Consider the following 22116-nt stretch of genomic DNA (forward strand, 5'->3'; position numbering starts at 1 on the left):
TTGTATAACTTTTCGGTTCTGGTCAATACTGTGTTTCGGGTAGTGATAAAAGACGGCGGTTACAATTAAATTGAAAGGGCGGGGAAGTGCTTTTGCTCGAAGGCTCAGCCATAGGATTTCATCATAATATGATAAGTTGATGATAGGGATGAGTTTCGGTTGGGGGTTATCTCGGACAAAAAATACTATACCACCCTCTTTTTTCCCAAGAGGGTGATCGGGAGGGCGAAATTTTATAAACTGAGTATAATTGCTGATTTTTTGGAAATCTGAGTTCTGGGACTGAACCTCTGTCACAGCTATAACATTAATTTTATGAATTTCAGAAATACCCTTGAGTTCGGTAATCTTGTCAAAATTCAGGCTCTCAGCATTGGTAAGCAGGAAAGTTGGACATCGAAAACGATTTGGGTTTTGGGATTTTTTTTTTCAATTTGGGATATAAGTATTTGGGGTTGAAGATTATGAGAAGCATGTTGAGGGTCAGGGGATGGTTTTGAGGCACTATTTTTGGCAGTTGAGGTGGAAGGTTTGGAGGGACATATGTTAGAAATAAAACACTGTTTTACGCTAGAGTTACTTAATTCGATACTTCCATAACCCGAAGTACCTGGGAACGAATGGATGGAAGTAGGGTCTTCTTTTTGGGGGTAAAATACGGTGGGGTTCTTAAAGTCCCCGGACTGAGCTGGTGGTGGTGCTTCAATGGACAATCGTGTGTTACTTAATTGGCTCGATGACTCTCTTTTTTTGACAGAGTTTTCTTTGCACTGTTGGAGGGAGGAGAATTTGTTTTCGTTGAGCGGAACTCCTTGCGGTATCTCACTGACCTTTAATGTAATGGTGGGAAATGGTGGGTGGGAAGCTTTGATGCAAATCGTTTTTTGAAAGGTCCAAACTGATGAGAGAAGGAATTGGAGATGCCGAGTGTTGGTTAAAATTTTTTTGGCACTGTTTAAGAGCTTTTTAAAATACTTGTTCCCATATTTCAAGTGGATTTGACTACATTCATTGAAGCAAAGACCACTTCTAAAACTGTCACAAACCCTGGAATGCAAGAGTTTGCACCCAGGGACACTACCTTCATTCTTCAAATAATAATTCTTGCACAAATGAAGGTATTAACACGACCTTTCCTTCTTGCAAACCCCTCTCCAGGCATACTTGCTTATACCTTTATTAGCATAAACTTGCTTCCTGGATAGGTCATCACTAGTTTTGAACCCACTTCCGTTTTTACATGTAGAATTAAGGTCAATTTTCGACTGAAATTGACCTTGAACGCTTGTGCCTGAAAGGGGATTAAAACCAAGACAGTTTCATCCTTAAAACACACAAACTTGTCTGTTTATCTTATTTGAACTGGAAATCACTGCATTCTTATCAATAATTTTGTCGTTGACCTTGTCTTCTGTTAAATTTTGATTTTTGATGATGTTATAAGGAGCCACATTAGCATCAATAATTCTTGTTTGAAAATTTTTTTGGACAGAACTTGGTGATTTCTTTTTTTCCAGGATTTGAAAAGACTGGAGATTCCAAACTGAAACATTTTTTAACGGGTTAGGGTGGTCATGTCTATAATAATGTTTTCAGGTTCACTCATTAATGATAGTAACTGCTTAATTGGAGTGAGGGGGTGTCTTGTTTTAGGTGCAGTAGGAACTTTGTTTAGTAAGATAGACTGGCAGGAAGCACAGTCTTTAATTCTGTAGCTTGGTAAGGAGTTTGTCAACTGAAATTAGTTGTTTTTGAATCGAAATTGGTTTGGCAGGACACATCGGACGTGGTTGTAGGGGACTGTCCTGTGGCTTGAAATTGGTTTGGCAAGGAATTGATTTGAGAGACGATTAGGGTCATGACCTCACATCCTTAAAAGTGTTGACTAGGTCCCTTCTCGACGGGTGATTTGTAGGTGTCTTAAAAATAGACGGGGTATGAGGGAACAACGCAAAGAGTCATCAAAATCTACTACCTTGTCATTAGTATTTTCATTTGTTGTACAATCTAGCCAAACCCAACTTGTTGACCACTTAGAATGTTCAATGTCCGAGCAATGTTCATGTAATTAAAATTCACAGTTACTGCACTGGATATTTGATTGTTGCCTACTGATACTTCAGGGAGAGGGATAACTCAAGACAAAATACACACGTCCAGTATGGTTTTATAAATCTTGAAACAAGGTCAATTTCCCAATTTGGAAAGAAAGTCTTTTTTTGAGACTACTTTTTTCTGTTAATTGGCACTTTTTTTAAACATCATATTTTATTTTTTATCTTCTAAAAGAATCATAAATTCAAGACTGGAGATTTAAAACTCCAGCTACAGGTTTTTGAACATAAAAGATATTCCTAAGACGTTTTTTATGACAATGGTTCTCTTCCCATTCCCATTCAGTGCCAATCCGCAGGGTTTTCAAGCTCGTTTTCAATTCCCATAATTCATTTTCTTGATAAGCTTTTTCCACTAACATAAACGAAAAATAATAGTCAACATTCTCACCACTCAGTATCTGAGGGTTGAGTCACTAATTAGCTTGAAATGCTACATTTTTCTGACTAGACATTTTTATCTAAATAAGTCTTAAGCTTTCTGTTGCTATAGGTTGTTGGATCTTTACTTGGAAGTAGCTAGTGCTTCAACCTTGGTGAACAAACTTTTTAAGACGGAACATATGATAATTGACCATTATATTTATAATATTGTCTCTTATTTTGAAATCTGATACTCTTCATATTATATATATATTTACAAATTGCCTAGATGCTGGGAAGATCAATTTACTTCTAGTCCGTCCACAAACTACCACATAAAAAATTTGTAGCATTTTAATTGTTTTATGAGTAACAAACGTGTCATGTTGTTAATTTTTTATTTAGTTTTTACTCTTCTTTTGTAGAAACTGAAGATATATCCTCAAATGATAAAGGTATTTTTGGAAGCACACATCTGTGCTTCCAGATGTTACTATAGGTTGTTGGCTCTTTACTTGGAAGTAGTTATTGCTTCAACCTTGGTGAACAAACTTTTTGACGGAACCTATGATAATTGACCATTATCTGTGTAATATTGTCTCTTATTTTGAAATCTGATACTCTTCATATTCTTTATATATTTTCAAAGTGCCTAGATGCTGGGAGGATCAATTTACTTTTAGTCCTTCCACAAACTACCACATAAAAAATTTGTAGCATTTTAAACGTTTTATGAGTAACAAACTTGTTATGTTGTTAATGTTTTATTTAGTTTTTACTCTTATTTTGTAGAAACTGAAGATATATCTTCAAATGATAAAGTTATTTTTGGAATCACACTTTCCCTGCTATTCATGAAAACTGAGTTCAAACAATGTTCTATTTCTCCTAGCATCTCTGGAGATTGTCAACATGTTGAACTTGAGTTAAAAATTGACAGGGACACAGGTGTGTCTCATATATCCTGATCATCTATATTTTTTCATGTCTAGACTTTCATGTTTATACATAATAATAAAAAATAATATGTATTTTTATGGCATTTATGCCTTAGGAATATGCTAATATAATAACTCTGTAGTTTAATGTAGTTTAAACATTATCTCCAAAGAAGTTAAATAATTTACATGATCTTATTGCACTGTAATTTTCATTTTATTTTCAATGTTGTCATCAGTATATAAGTAAATATTTAATAAAATCAGTTTTCAGTAAACAATCAATTATGCAGATGGCTTTAGACTTTTAAAGTTAGGGAAGGGGGCATTAGCCCAACTTTTGTCTATAGGGAGGTTGTTCGTTCTAATCTTGATTTATATGTTCAATTTAAGATTTACAAGTATCCATTTAAGAATACTTGATTTAAGATTTATTTATTTATTTGTATTTGTTTCTGTTTTATCTTTAATTGATATTATTATTTATTTTATTTTTGTTTGTTGTTAGTTTCATTTATTCTTTAATATTAAAAGATTTTTTTTGTGTTAATGCTGATATATTTATTAAATTATAGTTTTAATTGTTTTAAGAATTATTTGTTAATTTATATTTGTAAATGTCGTATGTTTGTTTCATATGATTGTTTAATCATTTGTCTGTTTGTTTTGAGTTCAAGATATTCTTTATTATTAATATTTATTCGTGTTTAGTATTTATTATTATAGGTTTTTATTTTTCCTTGTCTTAAGTTTAATAGTGCGTTAGTTTTCTTTTAGTATCTTATTTTTGGAAATTTATTTTAATTTATAAATTAATTAATGAGGTAAGATTCATTAGAATGAATTTTATAATAAATTTGTAAGGCTAAATATTTAAAAGCTGAGTTCTGTGCTAAATTAAAATAGACAGAAAAAATACAAGTCTTCGATTTTTAGCGAATTTCATATTAATAAAGTTCTTCTTGTTGCAGCGTCATCTGATAAAGATATGAGCAAACAAGAATGCGGATTACCTAGCATGCCAGGTCTAGCAAGAATCTGTCTTAAAATAAGAAATGAAGTGGAAATGTCAAAATTAGATGCCTAGTCACAGTCATGTATTGGCAGAAAATGATGTGGCAAAACAGGAGGTTTCTTATACTGGAAGATCACAATTTGAATGTGATATATATAAGAAGCGTTTTACTATAAATACCAGTTTATCTCTTCATCAAGGAACTCATACGGGGGAAAAGCTTTCTGGATGTGATATCTGTAAGAAACGTTTTACGCAAAGCAGCAGTTTATCTGATCACAAAAGAACTCATACTGGAGAAAAACCTTTTGAATGTAATATGTGTAAGAAACGTTTTACTACAAGTACCAATTTATTTCATCATCAGAGAACTCATACTGGAAAAAAACCTTTCGAATTTAATATATGTGACAAGATATTCCGCCAAAAAGCCCTCCTATTTGATCATCAAAGAACTCACACTGTAGAAAAACCTTTAAAATGTGATATATGTGAAAAAACATTCACTAGAAATGCCCAGCTATATGGTCATCAAACAACTCATACTGGAGAAAAACCTTATAAATGTGATAAATGTGACAAAACATTCAGTGGAAAAGCCCACCTATTTGTTCATGAAAGAACTCATACTGGCAAAAAACCTTTTGAATGTGATATCTGTAAGAAACGTTTTACGCAAAGCAGCAGTTTATCTGATCACAAAAGAACTCATACTGGAGAAAAGCCTTTTGAATGTAATATATGTGACAAGACATTCCGCCGAAATGCCCAGCTATTTGATCATCAAAGAACTCATACGGGAGAAAAACCTTACAAATGTGATATATGTGACAAACCATTCACTGGAAATGCCCACCTATTTGATCATGACAGAACTCATACTGTCAAAAATCTTTTCGAATGTGATATCTGTAAGAAAGGTTTTATTAGAAGTACCGCTTTGTCTGTTCATCAAAGAAATCATACTGGAGACAAACCTTTTGAATGCAATATGTGTAACAAATGTTTTACTACAAGTGGCAGTTTATTTCGTCATCAGAGAACTCATACGGGAAAAAAACCTTTCAAATGTGAAATATGTAAGAAAGGTTTTACACATAGCAATAGTTTATCTTATCATAAAAAAATTCATACTGGAGAAAAGCCTTTTGAATGCAATATATGTGAGAAAACATTCAGCCGAAAAGCCAACCTATTTATTCATCAAAGATATCACACTGCAGAAAAACCTTTCAAATGTGATCATGGTTGCAGCGGCAGCTGCAACCTAGTAAAGGGTTAGTCATCAAAAGGGTTAGCCATAGCCCGTTGTAATCAAAAGTTGAAAAATGTGTTTTCAAAAAAACTGTCTGGTGAGAAAAAGATTGCCATTTGACACTGTTACGTAACTAGTTAGGTAAATAGTTACCATCACGAACGGTAACTATTGTTTTGGATAATCTTAGAAGTAAAAGTTTATTGCGAAAAATTTTTTATGGTGATTTCCAAAAAGAGCCTGAAACCCCTTAAAAATGGCGTCAAATCGAAATAAAAAGTGCACCATTGGAAGCAGCATGGTCAAAACATTATGTATGGTAATTACAGTCCCCCACCTTGAACACCAAGGAAAATTACTCTTTTGCATGGGTAGCACTGATCTGTCACCTTTTTTTTTTTTTTTTTTCTTTTTTTTTGAAGGATTAGGGGGTGGCCAAAGCGTCATAGAGAGGTGTTTAATAGGTCATTCGAAAGGGAATCAAATTGGTAGGTACCCTTTTTAAGTGACCAAAAAGTTTGGAGGGAAAGTAGCCTCCCCCCCCCCTCCCTACCGGTTCCCTAGCCCCCCCCCCCTCCCAACTAGTCCTATAAAAATTTTGACGTAGCCATTTTGTTTAACATAGTTCAAAGGTCCAATATATATGGTTTTGATGATGATATGACCCTCCATAGTCCCTGGGGAAGGGCTCTATGTGGTACCGGGTGTATCGGTATCGTGCGTTTTGGTATCGCATGTGTCGTTTCGTGAATATTAGTATCCGCTGATCTTGTTTTTTTAATTTTTTTTATTAATTTTCTATGCTCATTTTTTTAAAGCATGTGCCGGCAAGGTATCATGGTTGCAGCGGCAGCTGCAGCCTAGCAAAGAGCAAACCACAGACCGTAGTAACCAAAAGTTAAAAATCGTGTTTTGAAAAAAAACTGCCTTGTGAAACAAAATTCCCATCTGACACTGAATCAGGAACGTTAAATATTATTTCGGTTCGTATTAAAAGGAAATGTTTATTGCAAAAAGAAATCTATGTTGATTTCTAAAAAAAGCTTGACATCCCTCGAAAATGGCGTCATATCAAACAGAAAAGTGTAATATTGGATTCAACATCGTTAAAACCTTGTAGAGGGTCGTTACAGGCCCCCTCCCTGAGCAACAAGGAAAATCACTTTCCTTGTTGTCCTAAAAATTTTTTTATAGGTCCTTACTTTAATTTTTTTTATTGATAGGTCCTTACTATCAATGATAATAACTGCTGCATTGGAGGGAGGGGGTGTCTTGTTTTAGGTGCAGTATGAACGTTGTTTAGTAAGACAGACTGGCAGGAAATTTAGGTCTTGAATACTGTAGCTTGGTCAGGAGTTTGATAACTGAAATTAGTTATTTTTGACTCGAAATTGGTTTGGAAGGACTCATCGGTCGTGGTTGTAGGGGACTGCCCTGGGGCTTGGAATTGGTTTGGCAAGGACTTGATTCGAGAGACAATTAGGGTCATGACCTCACATCCTAAAAAGTGTTGACTATGTTCCTTTCCGACGGGTGATGTGTAGGTGTCTTAAAAGTAGACGGGGTCTGGGGGGAACAGCGCAAAGAGTCATCAAAAGCTACTACCTTGTCTTCTTCTTTTTAGTATTTTCTTTTGTCGTACAATCTAGGCAAACCCAACTTTTTGACCACTTAGAATGTTCAATACCGGAGCAATGTTCATGGAAGTAAAATTCACAGTTACTGCACTGAATAGAGTTAATGGTAACTCCTAATCTGCATTTCTGGCATACTCTCTTAGCCATTTTTTTGAACCGGAATGGGTTTTAATATATTATCAAAGAAAATTTTTTCACCGGTGTAGGTGTATCTTGCACGAACGCTGATTAAAGACTGAAGCCTAGACTGAAAGACTGAGGCTTCAGGGAGAGGGATAACTCGAGACAGAATACAAACGTCCAGTATGGTTTTAAAAATCTTGAAACAAGGTCAATTTCCCAATTTGTAAAGAAAGTCTGGAACCTACCCAAGTTACAGGCTATCCTAATGGCGTATGTTGCAGCTATAGGCTTGTCACAAAATTTCTTGTTTCTGTGGTAACACTTTTTTGAGAATACTTTTTTCTGTGATTTGGCAGTTTTTTTCAAACATAATATTTTAGTTTTCATCTTATAAAAGAATCATAAATTCAACACTGGAGATTGCAACCCTCCAGCTATAGGTTTTTGAACTTATACGATATTCCTGAGACGTTTTTTATGACAATGTTTCTCTTCCCATTCCCATTCAGTGCCAATCCGCAGGGTTTTCAAGCTCGTTTTCAATTCCCATAATTCATTTTCTTGATAAGCTTTTGCCACTAACATAAACGAAAAATAATTGTCAGCATTCTCACCACTCAGTATGTTCACCTGAGGGTTGAGTCACTAATTAGCTCGAAATGCTACATTTTTCTGACTAGATATTTATGATCGAAATAAGTGTTAAGCTTTCTGTTGCTATAGGTTGTTGACTCTTTACTTGGAAGTAGTTATTGCTTCAACCTTGGTGAACAAACTTTTTAAGACGGAACCTATGATAATTGACATATATCCGTGTAATATTGTCCCTTATTTTCAAATCTGATACTCTTCATATTCTTTATATATTTACAAAGTGCCTAGATGCTGGGAGGATCAATTTATCTTTAGTCCTTCCACAAACTACCACATAAAAAATTTGTAGTGTTATAAAAATTTGAACGTTTTATGACTAACCAACCTGTTATGTCGTAAATCTTTTATTTAATTTTTACTCTTATTTTGTAGAAGCTGAAGACATAACCTCAAATGATAAGAAAGATATTTTTGGAAGCACACATTCTATGCTATTAATGAAAGGTGAGGCCAAACATTTTTCTATTTCTACTGGCATCTCTGGAGATTGTCAATTTGATGCGGATCGTGTTAAATTGGAGTTGAAAATTGACGGGGACAAAAGTGTGTCTCATATATCCTGATCATCTATATTTTTTCATGTCTAGACTTTTTTTCTCGCTCTTGCACCTAATTAGAATTCTTTAACAATTTTTAAATATTGATTTATATATAAGTAATAAAAAAAATAATATCTCTTATATGGCTTTTATGCCTTAGGAATATGCTAATATAATAACTCTGTAGTTTAATCATTCTCTTCTAAAAAGACCTTAGTTTTTTATTGATTTTATTGCAACATTATCTCCAAGGAAGTGGATAATTTACATGATCTTATTGCACTGTAATTTTTCATTTGATTTTTAATGTTGTAATAAGTATAGAAGAAAATATTTTAATATAATTCGTTTTCAGTAAACAATCAGTTACGCAGTTGGCTTTAGACTTTTACAGTTAGTGAAGGGGGCAGTAGCCCAACTCTTGTTGTAGGGATTTTGTTTGTTTTAAGCTTTATTTATATATTCAATTTAAGATTTACAAGTATCCATTTAAGAATAATTGATTTAATATTTATTTATTCATTTATATTAGTGCCTGTTGTATCTTTAATTGCTATGATTGTTTATTTTTTTTTTTTTTGTTTTTAGTTTCATTTATTCTTCAATAGTAAAAGATTTTTTTTGTTTTAAGCTTTATATGCTTATTTAATTCTATTTTTACTTGTTTTAAGAATTATTTATTCATTTATATTTGTACAGGTCGTATGTTTGTTTTCTATGATTGTTTAATCATTTTCTGTTTGTTTTGAGTTCAATTTATTCTTTATTATTAATATCTAGTCGTTTTTAGTATGAATTATTATAGGTTTTTATTTTTCCATGTATTAAGTTTAATATTTACTTTAATTTTATTTGAGAATCTTATTTTTAGAAAGTTATTTTAATTGATAAATTTGAAATAACTAAATGAGCTAAATGAGGTAAGATTCATTAGAATGAATTTTATAATATCTGTGTAAGGCTAAATATTTAAAAGCTGAGTTCTGTGCTAAATTAAAATAAACCTAAAAAATACAAGTCTTTGATTTTTAGCGAATTTCATATTAATAAAGTTCTTCTTGTTACAGCGTCATCTGATAAAGATATGAGCAAACAAGAATGCGGATTACCTAACATGCCAGATCTAGCAAGAATCTGTCTAAAAAAAGAAATGAAGTGGAAATGTCAAAATGCGATGCCAAGTCACAGTCATGTATTGGCAGAAAATGATGTGGCAAAACAGGAGATTTCTTATACTGGAAAATCACCATTCGAATGTGATATATATAAGAAACGTTTTACTACAAGTGCCAGTTTATCTCGTCATCAGAGAGCTCATACGGGAAAAAAAAACTTTCGAATGTGATATCTGTAAGAAACGTGTTGCTACAAGTAGAAGTTTATCTGATCACAAAAGAACTCATACTGGAGAAAAACCTTTTGAATGTGATATGTGTAACAAATGTTTTACTACAAGTAGCAGTTTATCTCGTCATCAGAGAACTCATACTGGAAAAAAACCTTTCGAATGTGAAATATGTAAGAAAGGTTTTATTAGAATTGCCGCTTTGTCTATTCATCAAATAACTCATACTGGAGAAAAACCTTTTAAATGTAATATATGTGAGAAGACATTCAGCCAAAATGCCAGCCTATTTATTCTTCAAAGAACACATACTGGAGAAAAACCTTTCAAATGTGATATATGTAAGAAATTTTTTACACATAGCACTCATTTATTTTATAAAAGAACTCATACTGGACAAAAACCTTTCGAATGTAATATATGTTAGAAAACAGTCTGCCGAAAAGCCAACTTATTTGATCTCCAAAGAGCAGATACTGGAGAGAAACTTTCGCATGTGAAATATGTAAGAAATTTTTTACTGCAAGTACCAATTTATCTCGTCATCAGAGAACTCATACGGGAAAAAAACCTTTCGAATGTGATATCTGTAAGAAACGTTTTACGCAAAGCAGCAGTTTATCTTATCATAAAAAAACTCATGCTGGAGAAAAGCCTATCAAATGTGATATATGTAAGAGATTTTTTACACTTAGAAGCAGTTTATCTAATTATAAAAAAATTCATACTGGAGAAAAACCTTTTGAATGCAATATATGTGAGAAAACATTCAGCCGAAAGGCCAACCTAGTTATTCATCAAACAGCTCATACTGGAGAAAAACCTTTCAAATGTGAATTGTGTAAGAAATCTTTTACTACAAGTGCCAGTTTATCTCGCAATCAGAGAACTCATACGGGAAAAAAACCTTTCGAATGTGAAATATGTAAGAAAAGTTTTACTAGGAGTGCCAGTTTATTTCGTCATTACATAACTCATACGGGAAAAAAACCTTTTGAATTTGATATATCTAATAAATGTTTTACACAAAGAAATATTTAATATTATCATAAAAAACGCAGACTGGAGAAGAGACTTTGGAATTCAAGATTTGTGAGAAGACATTCAGCCGAAAAGCCAACCACTATGTTCACCAAGGATATCACACTGCAGAACACCCTATCAAATCTGATCATGTTTGCAGCGGCAGCTGCAACCTAGTAAAGGGCGAACCACAGCCTGTTGTAATAAAAAGTTGAAAAATGTGTTTTAAAAAAAACTGTCTGGTGAGGAAAAAATGCCATTTGACACTGTTACGTAACTAGTTAGGTAAATAGTTACCATCATGAACGGTAACTATTGTTTCGGTTAATCTTAGAAGTAAAAGTTTATTGTGAAAAGAAATTTATGGTAATTTCGAAAAAGAGCCTGAAACCCCTTAAAAATAGCGTCAAATCGAAATAAAAAGTGCACCATTGGAATCAGCATAGTCGAAAACCTTTGAAGGATAATTACAGTCCCCCACCTTGAACACAATGGAAAATGACGTTTTTGCATAGCACTGATCTGTCTCCCTTGTTTTTTTTTTCTTTCTTTTTTTTCTAGAAGGGCTAGGGGGTGGCCAGAGCATCATAGAGAGGTGTTTAATAGCTCATTCGAAAATGAATTAAATTTTAAGTGCCCTTTTTAAGTGAACAAATAGATTGGAGGGCAAATAGCCCCCCCCCCCCTCCCTACAGGCCCCCCCCAACTAGTCCTATAAAAAATTTTATGTAGGATAATTACAGTCCCCCACCTTGAACACCAAGGAAAATGACTTTTTTGCATGGGTATCACTGATCTGTCTCCCTTTTTTATCTTTTTTTCTAGAAGGGCTTGGGGGTGGCCAGAGCATCATAGAGAGATGTGTAATAGCTCATTCGAAAGGAAATTAAATTTGTAAGTGCCCTTTTTGAGTGACCAAAAAGATTTGAGGGCAAATAGCCCCCCCCCCCCCCTCCCTACAGGCTCCCCTCCCTCTCAACTAGTCCTATAAAAATTTTGAGATAGCCATTTTGTTTAACATAGTTCCAAGGTCCACTATATATGGTTTTGATGATGATATGGCCCTCCATAGTCCCTGGGGAAGGGCTGTATGTGGTACCAGGCGTATCGGTATCGCATGTATCGTATCGGGAATATTGGTTTCCGCTGTTGTTGCTCTTTTTTCAGTCATTTTCTAGGCTCATTTTTTTAAAGCATGTCCCGGCAGGGTACAATGGTTGCAGCGGCAGCTGCAACAACTTTTGCATTGGTAGCACTGATCTGTCTCCCGTTTTCTGCTGTTTTTTTTTCAACAGGTCTAGTGGGCTACCGATACATCATAGAGAGATACTTAATTGGCCATTAAAAATCTATTTCTTATACCTAAGTTCTTTTTACAAATTATACCATCTGCAAGTGCTTTATGGCACTAAAATGGCACTTTTTGTGCTATTCCTAAAAGGGTGGCATTAGCAGGCTACTAGAATATCGTTGGTACCAGAACATCGCTCATACAAATGATATTGCACATATCTACGTCTTTCACATAAATTCCATAGTCATCAAGTTCAAATGGCACTAAAAACGGCCCTTTTGGTGTTGTATCCCAACTGGAAAAGCTGCACTGTAAAAAAAATATGATTTCCAACAAAATGTTTTGGTCGAAATTAAACCAGTAAAAAAATCCAATTGTTCTATTGGAAGTGCGACTTGCTTATTTAATTCAAGCAAGTTACAAAAAAAATTTAATTCTTCTGTTGGAATTTTGACTTGCCTATTGAATTCCGAAAAATTATTGAAATTATTAAGATGTAGGTACTTTTTTAGTAGAAAAAATGTAATTTTCACCGTAAATAGGCTATATCAATCAACACGGTTTGAACTTCAACAGTATTATGAAGTTTCTTGAATATCATTTTAAATTTGACTATAGGGCCAGTGAAAGTAATATGTTCAGTATAAGTTTAATTCAAATATTTGAATTATAGCAGACAAAGGGGAATGCTAATTGCATTTTGAGTATAAACAGATAATTAGAAAAATAAGGAAAAATATTTTTTTACTTTGAAACAAGTTGAGCTTTCTTGTCTGAAAAATGAACACGCAGAAATTTATGTACAAAAATTATCTTTTAACTTTTACAATCGCTTTTTTAGTGCTAAATACATTTTTGCGAGTTTCTGTAGGTAGAAAATCTCTTAAGATGCTACCCTAACCTTAACAGTACTAACGGTGAAAATATGTGGCTTTCTGAATTCCATTTTCAAACAGTTTGTGGTAACGAACTGTAAGTAAGGAGCGACCCGGCTCAATGGTAACCGAAACTCTAGAAAACGGAACTTTGATACCAATAGATACATCAAAAGAATCAAATTTTAATTCTGATTTCAAATATATAAATTTCATCAAGATTAATCTTACCTATCAAAAGTTACGCGCCTGAAAAAATTTGGCTGATTTTCGAAAAAAGGGGGAAAGACCCCCTAAAAGTTTGAGAACCTTAATGAAAATCAGACCATCACATTCAGTGTATCAGAGAACCCTACTGTAGAGATTTCAAGCTCCTATCTACAAAAATGTGGAATTGTCCATTTTTTGCCAGAAGAAAGATCACGGATTCGTGTTTATTTGTTTTTTTTCTTTTCCCCAGGGGTGATCATATCGACCCAGTGGTCCTAGAATATCGTGGGAGGGCTCATTGGAACGGAAATTAAAAGTTCTAGTGCCCTTTTTAAGTGACCAAAAAAAATGGAGGGCACCTAGGCCCCTTCCCACGCTCATTTTTTTCCCAAAGTCACCCGATCAAAATTTTGAGATAGCCATTTTGTTCACCATGGTCGAAAATATTCTAACTATGTTTTTTAGGATGACTTTATCCCTCGAAGCCCCCAGGGGGAGGGCTGAAAATTCTGAACTTTACCCACTGTGAACATATAGTATGGGGTATTGGGAAGGACACAGCCGTTTTCAGGGGGAATTTTGTCGGGTAGGGGGGGGGGGGAGGGGGTTATATGGAAGGATCTTTTCATGAAGGAAGTTTTCCTGGGGGAAGGGACATTGCTATGAAGGGGGCGCCGGATATCCCATCATTATTTTAAAAACAAAATCAGAAATTAAATATAAAAAAAACAAGTTTTTCAACTGAAAGTAAGGAGCAACATCAAAACTTAAAACAAAAAAAAATATTAGCTATATGATTGGGTTCACCTTCTAGTTAATGCATCGCTCTTTAAGCCAAAGATTTTTTAGTACTTTCATAAGAGCTATTTATTCTAATTAACGGCCTTTATAATTAAGGGGTCATTTTTAAAGAATTTGGAACAAAATTCGAACTTTAGCGTAAAGAGCAAGGTATTGACTGGGGGGCGAACCCCCTAATATACGTATTAAAAATATATGAATATAGAAGTTCGTTACGTAAGTTAATTCGTAAGTAACGTATATTTATTACTAATAAAAATGTTCCTAAATAAAATTCAACAAGTTTCGAGAAAGCCATTTAACTAAATTAAAGTAAAATTAATATGCAAATTTCATTTTAATTATTCATGCACGGTGAGCCAAAATCAAAACCTGCATTAATTAAAAAACGTTCGCAAATGAAATAAAAAAACAAGTTTTTTTTAACTGAAAGTAAGGAACGACGTTAAAACTTAAAACGAACAGAAATTATCCCGTATATGAAAGGGGCTGTCCCCTCCTCAACGCCTCGCTCTTTACGCTAAAGTTTGACTTTCTCACAACTCAATTTTTTTAAACAATAAAATTTTGTTTTCATTGTAAATTTTTTTAATTAACTTTAACGAAATTCACACCATCAGATTCAGCTTATCAACGAACAGTATTAAAGAAGCTTCAAACTCCTATCTGCAAAAATGTGGAATTTTGCATTTTTAATTAACTCTAACGAAAATTACACCATCACATTCAGCTTATCAGAGAACCCTATTAAAGAAGTTTCACGCTCCTAGGCAGAGAGTTTAAGATATTTCCAGTCGAGGGAAATTCCAAAAAATGGAGGGCAACTAGGCCCCCTCCCACGCTCATTTTTTTCTCCAAGTCACCCAATTAAAATTTGAGATAGCAACTTTGTTCACCATAGTCGAAAATCTAATAAATATGTCTTTTAGGATGACTTAATCCCCCACAGTTCCCAGGGGAAGGGCTGCAAGATATGAACTTTGCCCATTGCTTACATATTGTAATGGTTATTGGGAAGTATACAGACGTTTTCAGGGGGAATTTTTTCTGGTAGTGGGGGGTGGGAGTGGGTCGGGGGTTATATGGAAGGATCTTTTCATGAAGGAAGTTTTCATTGGGGAAGGGACATTGCTATGAAGTGGGCGCCGGATTTCCCATCATTATTTTTAAAAAAAAATCAGAAATTAAATATATAAAAAAAACAAGTTTTTCAACTGAAAGTAAGGAGCAACATTAAAACTTAAAACGAAAAAAAAATATTAGCTATATAATTGGGTTCACCTTCTAGTCAATGCCTCACTCTTTAAGCCAGAGATGTTTTAGTACTTTCATAAGAGCTATTTATTCTAATTAACGGCCTTTGTGATTAAGGGGTCATTTTTAAAGAATTGGAACAAAATTCGAAATTTAGCTTAAAGAGCAGGGTATTGACTAGGGGGCAAACCCCCTAATATACGTATTAAAAATATATGAATATAGAAGTTCGTTACGTAAGTTAATTCGTAAGTTACGTATATTTATTACTAATAAAAACGTTCGGAAATAAAATTCAACAAGTTTCGAGAAAGCCATTTAACTAAATTAAAGTAAAATTAATATGCAAATTTCGTTTTAATTATTCATGCACGGTGAGCCAAAATCAAAACCTGCATTAATTAAAAAACGTTCGCAAATGAAATAAAAAAACAAGTTTTTTTTAACTGAAAGTAAGGAACGACGTTAAAACTTAAAACGAACAGAAATTATCCCGTATATGAAAGGGGCTGTCCCCTCCTCAACGCCTCGCTCTTTACGCTAAAGTTTGACTTTCTCACAACTCAATTTTTTTAAACAATAAAATTTTGTTTTCATTGTAAATTTTTTTAATTAACTTTAACGAAATTCACACCATCAGATTCAGCTTATCAACGAACATTATTAAAGAAGCTTCAAACTCCTATCTGCAAAAATGTGGAATATTGCATTTTTAATTAACTTTAACGAAAATTACACCATCACATTCAGCTTATCAGAGAACCCTATTAAAGAAGTTTCACGCTCCTAGGCAGAGAGTTTAAGATATTTCCAGTCGAGGGAAACTCAGATAAAATAAGGTCACCTAGGTCCCTTCCAACATCAATTTTTTTCTCAAAGCTATACAATTAAAATCTTTAGACCGCCAATTTGCTCACTACTATCGAACATCTATTAAATATGTCTTAGGGTGCTATAGTCCCCTACAGTATCTAGGGGACGGGCTATACGTTATGAACTTTGCCCAGTGCTTACATATTGTATTGGTTCTTGGGAAGAATACAGACATTTTCAGGAAGGATTTTTTTTTCTGGTGGGGGGGACGGCTGGAGAAGGGGGTTACTCGGGAGAATCTTTCCGTGGAGGATGTTTCTTTGGGGTAAGGGAAATTTCTATGAAGGGTGCGCCGGATTTCCAAGCATTATTTAAAAAACGATCAGAAATTAAAAAAAAAACAAGTTTTTTCAACTGAAAGTAAGATGCAACATTAGAACTTAAAACGAAAAGAAATTATTAGGTATTTGAGGTGGTTCTCCCCCAAGTCAATACCTTGCTCTTTACGCTACAGTTTTTTTAGTGCTTTCAAAAGAGCTATCTATTCTAATTAAACGGCCTTTGTGATTCAGGGGTTTGTGAATTAAATTTTTTTTTTTAACTTTTAGCGTAAAGAGCGTATTGACTAAGGGGAGAACCCCCTCATATACGTAATAACATATACGTAATAAAAAAAAAACAAGCAATACGGCTCAATAGTAATTGAAACTTTTAAAAACGGAATTTTGATGTCAATAAATGTATCAAAAGAATGGGCTTATAATGCTGATTCTAAATATATAAATTTTATTACGTTTAGTATTACTCATCAAAGGCTACGAGCCTGAGAAAATTTACCTGATTTTTTAAAGAGGGAGGAAACATCCCCTACAAGTGAAAGAATTTCAATGAAAATCCCACCGTCAGATTCAGCGTATCAGAAAACCCTATTACATAGGTTTCAAGCTCATATCTGCAAAAATCTGCAACTATATCTAAAACGTATTTTTGCCAGAAGACAAAATATACGAATATAGAAGTTCGTTACGTAAGTTAATTTGTAAATTACGTCAGAACCAAATTTAGAGACAGCCATTTAGCAAAAGAAGAGTAAAATTTTCATGCAAATTTTGTTTACTTATTCAATGACGGTGAGCCAATATAAAAGCTGCATTAACTAAAAAACGATCAGAAATTAAATTAAAAAAAACAAGTTTTTTAAACTGAAAGTAAGGAGCGACATTAAAACGAACAGAAATTATTCCGTATATGAAAGGGGCTGTCCCCTCCTCAACGCCTCGCTCTTTACGCTAAAGTTTGACTCTCTCTCACAACTTTATTTTTTTAAAACAATAAAAAACTTTAGCGTAAAGAGCGAGGCGTTGAGGAGGGGACAGCTCCTTTCATATACGGAATAATTTCTGGTCGTTTTAAGTTTTAGTGTCGCTCTTTACTTTCAGTTTAAAAAACTTGTTTTTTTTTATTTAATTTCTAATTAAGAACGAAAACCCTTTTTTGGGAACAACTTATGTTTTTGTGGTGAACGTAATTTTTGTAATGAAACCCAAAAAGCGTTTAAAAAAAAAAATCTTCCCTGGATTTGCCATAAATTTGCTGCTTACGCTGAATAACCAAGTAAGCAAATATTTTGAAAAAAAGAAGACGCCTGTAAGGGTATTTCAGTCCTTTACGCACACGGAAAGGAACCAAAAGCTTCCTCAAAAGAGAATTTTCTAAAATGGTGCACATTTCAACTGGACTCAGAAATAATACACTTTAATAGCATGAGTCGTGCTTTGATAACTCCGGTTTGCCACAGGATTAATTAAAAAATAGGATGTTAGCCCAATAAGTTTTATCAAACAGTTCATAGTGTTAAACTGTAATCAAGGGGCGACTCAGCTCAATTGTAACCGAAACTCAAAAATGGAAGTATGATAACAATTGATAAGAATAGGGTTTTTATGCAGATTGCAAATATAAAAATTTCATTACGTTTAATATCTACCCACCAAGCCTCAGAGAAAAAGGGATTTTGATGGATTAAGGGATTTTGAAAACAGGGAGCCTGATTTTCGAAAAAAGGAGAAACACCTCCCAAAAAATCAAAAAATCTTAATGTAAATTAGACCTTCAGATTCAGCGTATCAGAAAATGTTATTGTGGGGGTTTTGATCTCCTACTTGCACAAACGTGGAATTTATGTTTTGCCATAAGTATGATCACGGTTGCGTTTCTATTTGTTGTTTTTTTGTTCTATTGTCCTTTTTAAGAAACCGTAAAGATTGGAGGGCAACTAGACCTCCTCCCAAGTCTTAATTTGTCTATTATTTGGTTTTCGAATGTTATGATTTAAGATCAATTTGACAAAAAAAAAATCATCTTCTACTACCTACAAACGTATAATATTGCCTTTTTATTGGAAAAGGCACTTGTTTCATTTGAAAAAGTTGGGGAAACAACCGAAAGTGCACTTTGTGGGAAGATGCTATCAAGTCAAATTTATAAAAAGTGATTAAGTATAAATATAAGCTTTTAAATGTGTCCTTAAAGAGCTTTTTTTTGTTACAGTAGCCTTCTAGTTTCTGGTTGTCAGTAGGTGGTTTATAAAGCCCTGTCTTCATTATGGCTTTTTCAGGCGAAGTCGGCCGAATAAAAACGGTTTTTTGCTCATCGGAAAATAAACGTTCCTGAAAAACATTCAATGTATTTCTTATTGTGGATTGTAAACACTTTTTAATTCGTCGAAAGTTTTTCGTAATTATTATTATTGTTAGTAGTATTTTTTAAAGCTGTCTTATTACTCCTACATTGGTGATAATTAGAAATTATATTAAAAATAAGTTTTCAACTAAAACTAAGGAGTACATTCACACTTCAAACGAGCATACATTATTCCGTATAAATATAAAAGATGATGGAAGCGTTGTTTCTGCATCAAATTTTTATCAAAAACGAACAAAGATTAATTTAAAAAAACAAAGTTTTTCATAGTCTTACACCAGTTGTGACATTAGGAACTTTCAGTATACAATAAAATTATCTTAACAACATAAGCGTAAAACTAAATATTTTTCAGACTTTCAGAGCTATCTAGGAGAGTAAAAAGTATCACAACACGGAGGGCTGAACTTGTGCTATCTGACAGTCTTAAGTTAGAAAGCGGTATCTGAACTACAAAAGACACTAGGTGCGTGGAAAGAACGGTTACCATATGGTAACCTACGGTATGAAAGGGTTAATTCCATCCGCACCGCAACAAAAAAAAGTTTGCCAAGGAACTTCAGAACCACCGCAAGAAAATCACAGAATTGTCAGCACAAAAAATAAAAGATATTTTATCGTATCGATTTCATCGTAATCTGATAAGTTGGGGGTGGGGATGAGTTTAGGTTGGAGGTTATCTCGGACAAAAAATAATATACCACCCCCTTTTTTCCCAAGAGGGTCATCGGGAGGGCGAAATTTTATAAACTGAGTATAATTGCTGATTTTTTGGAAATCTGAGTTCTGGGACTGAACCTCTGTCACAGTTAAAACATTAATTTTATAAATTCCAGAAATACTCTTGATTTCGGTAATCTTGTCAAAATTCAGGCTCATCATTGTTAAGTAGGAAAGCTTGGAATTTAAAACGAGTTGGGTATTGTGATTTTTGTTTCAATTTGGGAGAGACTTATTTTGGGTTGACTATTATGAGAAACATGGTGCGGGTCAGGGGATGGGTTTGAAGCACTATTTTTGGCAGTTGAGGAGGAAGGTTTGGAGTGACATAAGTTATAAATAAAACAATGTTTTACGCTAGAGTCACTTAATTCTATGCTTCCATAACCCGAAGTACATGGGAACGAATGGATGGAAGTAGGGTCTTCTTTGTGGGGATAGAATACGGTGGGGGTCTTAAATTCCCCGGACTGAGCTGGTGGTGGTGCTTCAATGGACACTGGTGTGTTGCTTCAGTGGCTTGGTGACTCTCGTTTTTTGACAGAGTTTTCTTGGCACTGTTGGAGGGGGGAGAATTTTTTTTTGTTGAGCGGAACTGCTTGCGGTATCTCAATGACCTAATGTAATGGTGGGAAAGGTGGGAAGGTTTGATGCTAATCGTTTTTTGACAGGTCCAAACTGATGAGAGAAGGAATTGGAGGAGATGCTGACTTGGTTAAAAATTTTTTGGCACTGTTTATGCGCTTTTTAGAATATTTGGACCCATATTTCAAGTGGATTTGACTACATTCATTGAAGCAAATACCACTTCTAAAACTGTCACAAAGTCGGGAATACAAGGTTAGGCACACAAGGACACTACATTCATTCTCCAAATGATAATTCTTGCACAAATGAAGGTATTTACACAACTCTTCCTTCTTGCAAACCCCTCTCCAGGCATACTTGCTTATACCTTTATTAGCATTAACTTGCTTCCTGGATAGTTCATCACTAGTTTTGAACTCACTTCCGTTTTTACATGTATAATTAAGGTCAATTTCCGAATGAACTTGACCTTGAACGCTTGTGCCTGAAAGGGGATTAAAACCAAGACAGTTTCATCCTTAAAACACACAAACTTGTCTTTTTATCTTATTTGAACTGGAAATCACTGCATTCTTATCAATAATTTTGTCGTTGACCTTGTCTTCAGTTAAATTTTTATTTTTGATGATGTTATCAGGAGCCACATTAGCATCCGTAATTCTTGTTTGAATATTTTTGTGAACAGAACTTCGTGATTTCTTCTTTTCCAGTATTGGAAAAGACTGGGGGTTACCAACTGAAATACTTTTTAAAGGGTCTAGGGTGAACATTTCTTTAATAACTGAAATCAGAACAACTGATAACTGAAACAACTGAAATTAGTTGTTTTTGAATCGAAATTGGTTTGGAAGGACACATCGGACGTGGTTGAGGGGACTGTCCTGGGGCTTGAAATTGGTTTGGCAAGGAATTGATTTGAGAGACGATTAGGGTGATGACCTCACATCCTTAAAAGTGTTGACTATGTCCCTTCCCGATGGGTGATGTGGAGGTGTCTTAAAAGTAGACGGGGTCTGGGGGGAACAGCGCAAAGAGTCATCAAAAGCTACTACCTTGTCATTAGTATCTTCTTTTGTCGTACAATCTAGGCAAATCCAACTTTTTGACCACTTAGAATGTTCAATATCGGAGCAATGTTCATGGAAGTAAAATTCACAGTTACTGCACTGGATATTTGATTGTTGCCTACCGATACTTCAGGGAGAGGGATAACTCGAGACAGAATACAAACGTCCAGTATGGTTTTATAAATCTTGAAACAAGGTCAATTTCCCAATTTGGAAAGAAAGTCTTTTTTTGGGAATACTTTTTTCTGTGATTTGGCACTTTTTTTAATCATCATATTTTAGTTTTCATCTTCTAAAAGAATAATAAATTCAAGACTGAAGATTTAAACCTCCAGCTACAGGGTTTTGAACCTAATAGATATTCCTGAGACGGTTTTTATGACAATGGTTCTCTTCCCATTCCTATTCAGTAACAATCCGCAGGGTTTTCAAGCTCGTTTTCAATTCCCATAATTCATTTTCTTGATAAGCTTTTGCCACTAACATAAACGAAAAATAATAGTCAGCATTCTCACCACTCAGTATATTCACCTGAGGGTTGAGTCACTAATTAGCTTGAAATGCTACATTTTTCTGACTAGATATTTTTGATCGAAATAAGTCTTAAGCTTTCTGTTACTATAGGTTGTTGGCTCTTTGCTTGGAAGTAGTTATTGCTTCAACCTTGGTGAACAAACTTTTTGACGGAACCTATGACAATTGACCATTATCTGTGTAGTATTGTCTCTTATTTTCAAATATGATACTCTTCATATTCTTTATATATTTACAAAGTGCCTAGATCT

At 34.1% G+C, this 22116-nt stretch overlaps 1 protein-coding gene, 1 long non-coding RNA gene and 1 pseudogene across 3 annotated transcripts in view; all 3 read left to right on the plus strand.

Annotated features, from left to right (window-relative positions):
* Positions 1-4533, plus strand: part of LOC148945783 (uncharacterized) — a 54119-nt gene extending 49586 nt beyond the window's left edge. Inside the window, exon 2 of the long non-coding RNA XR_016142555.1 lies at positions 4387-4533. This is a non-coding gene — a long non-coding RNA (uncharacterized LOC148945783). The remainder of the gene's footprint in view (positions 1-4386) is intronic.
* The window catches only part of LOC148945781 (uncharacterized), a 133848-nt pseudogene that overhangs the window by 99741 nt on the left and 11991 nt on the right, over positions 1-22116 (plus strand). The window contains exons 4-6 of the transcript XR_016142496.1: positions 8472-8543; positions 9706-10908; positions 13142-13167. The product of XR_016142496.1 is annotated as an uncharacterized LOC148945781 (transcript). The remainder of the gene's footprint in view (positions 1-8471; positions 8544-9705; positions 10909-13141; positions 13168-22116) is intronic.
* Positions 4511-6925, plus strand: LOC148945786 (uncharacterized). Its single transcript, XM_089098177.1, has 3 exons — positions 4511-4545; positions 4614-5509; positions 6909-6925. Exons 1-3 carry the CDS (start codon positions 4511-4513, stop codon positions 6923-6925), a joined length of 948 nt encoding a protein of 315 aa, XP_088954303.1.

This window comes from Artemia sp. Qi Xiang Cuo, chromosome 12 (genome assembly GCF_049724085.1).
Source record: "Artemia sp. Qi Xiang Cuo chromosome 12, ASM4972408v1, whole genome shotgun sequence".
In the NCBI taxonomy this organism is placed as follows: Eukaryota; Metazoa; Arthropoda; class Branchiopoda; order Anostraca; family Artemiidae; genus Artemia; species Artemia sp. Qi Xiang Cuo.

Coding starts and splice junctions, on each gene's coding strand:
- LOC148945786 (XM_089098177.1), top strand. CDS start 4,511: ATGTATTGGCAGAAAATGATGTGGCAAAACAGGAG. Junction 4,546..4,613: donor ATGATGTGGCAAAACAGGAG/GTTTCTTATACT, acceptor TATAAATACCAG/TTTATCTCTTCATCAAGGAA.